The following is a 1,115-nucleotide window of genomic DNA, read 5'->3' on the forward strand; positions in this document are numbered from 1 at the left end:
TCGAAGCTAGGAGGAGGTAAGTTCGGAAATTGCTCAGGTTATTAACAAGCATCCCGAAACAGTTCCTGATACAAGTACGCGTTTTAGAGAAGGGATTCCATTTCGGAGAATGATAAAACCCGACGAAAAGGAAAAGGTGATGAGTATTATATTTAATCACATAATGAAGAATCCAAAAGCAAGTTTATCAGAGATCCACGCCGTACTCAAATGTCACCACAAGATGACAGTTAATTCAAACTCGTTATCCAAATGGCTAAACGAAGCTAGGAAGAGGTAAGTTCGGATATTGCTCAGGTTATTAACAAACATCCAGAAACAGTTCATTATACAAGTACACGCTTTAGCGAAGGGCATGCAGGGCCAATGATACAGTCCGACGTGAGAAAAAAGGCGAACAGTATTATATTTGATAACTTAAGAAAGGAACCAACAGCACGAATATCAGACATTCATGCCACACTCAAAGAACACTACAAGATAATAGTTAGTTTATCGACGGTAAGAAGATGGGCTAAGGAAATTATGAAACGGTAAGTTGCTATATGTATAGGTACATAGCGGTCATCGATAGCAAAATTTATATTCGCTATAGTTCCTTCAGATGTCATTTTAACACATAAACATGAGTAAACATATGTATATTTAATGAAATTTTATCATGTGTCACAATTAATACCAAATAATCCTTCTCTTGTACTAGAATTGTATCAATACATGCAACATATTCGCTATTAATAATTAATAATATAAATTATGCGAATATAACAGAACTTTAATCACACAGCATTTATTTGAGAAACTATGCGCACGGGAGTTTGTCGGTGCACACACGTGAAAACGATACAAATGTAGAACTTCTTGTGCGCATGTACCTAGAGCTATTGAATTTAATTCCTTATGAGATCGAAATGTTTGGTACTATTTATCGATAATAAAAATATGTTAGTTAAAAGTTAAGTTGAAAATGCGAAACAATACAGATCTTTGCGACTCAATAGCAAGATGATTTATTATTGCAATATTATTACTTATTTGTAATTTTTACCCTTCTCTACGCATTGTCGCGGCCGTTTAGCAAATGTCACGTAACGTTAACATCATTTTTAAATTGG

The 1,115-nt window shown here is 34.5% G+C and overlaps 1 protein-coding gene across 1 annotated transcript; it reads left to right on the top strand.

Moving 5' to 3' along the window:
* The first annotated feature begins 6 nt into the window (after window positions 1–6).
* LOC105562054 lies at window positions 7–1,063 on the top strand. Its single transcript, XM_012012597.1, has 3 exons — window positions 7–16; window positions 88–276; window positions 348–1,063. Exons 2-3 carry the CDS (start codon window positions 110–112, stop codon window positions 535–537), a joined length of 357 nt encoding a protein of 118 aa, XP_011867987.1. The 5' UTR covers window positions 7–16; window positions 88–109; the 3' UTR covers window positions 538–1,063.
* The last annotated feature ends 52 nt before the right edge of the window (window positions 1,064–1,115 follow it).

This window comes from Vollenhovia emeryi, unplaced genomic scaffold, assembly GCF_000949405.1.
Source record: "Vollenhovia emeryi isolate VEMERY1.0 unplaced genomic scaffold, V.emery_V1.0 DF951234.1, whole genome shotgun sequence".
NCBI classification, from domain to species: Eukaryota; Metazoa; Arthropoda; class Insecta; order Hymenoptera; family Formicidae; genus Vollenhovia; species Vollenhovia emeryi.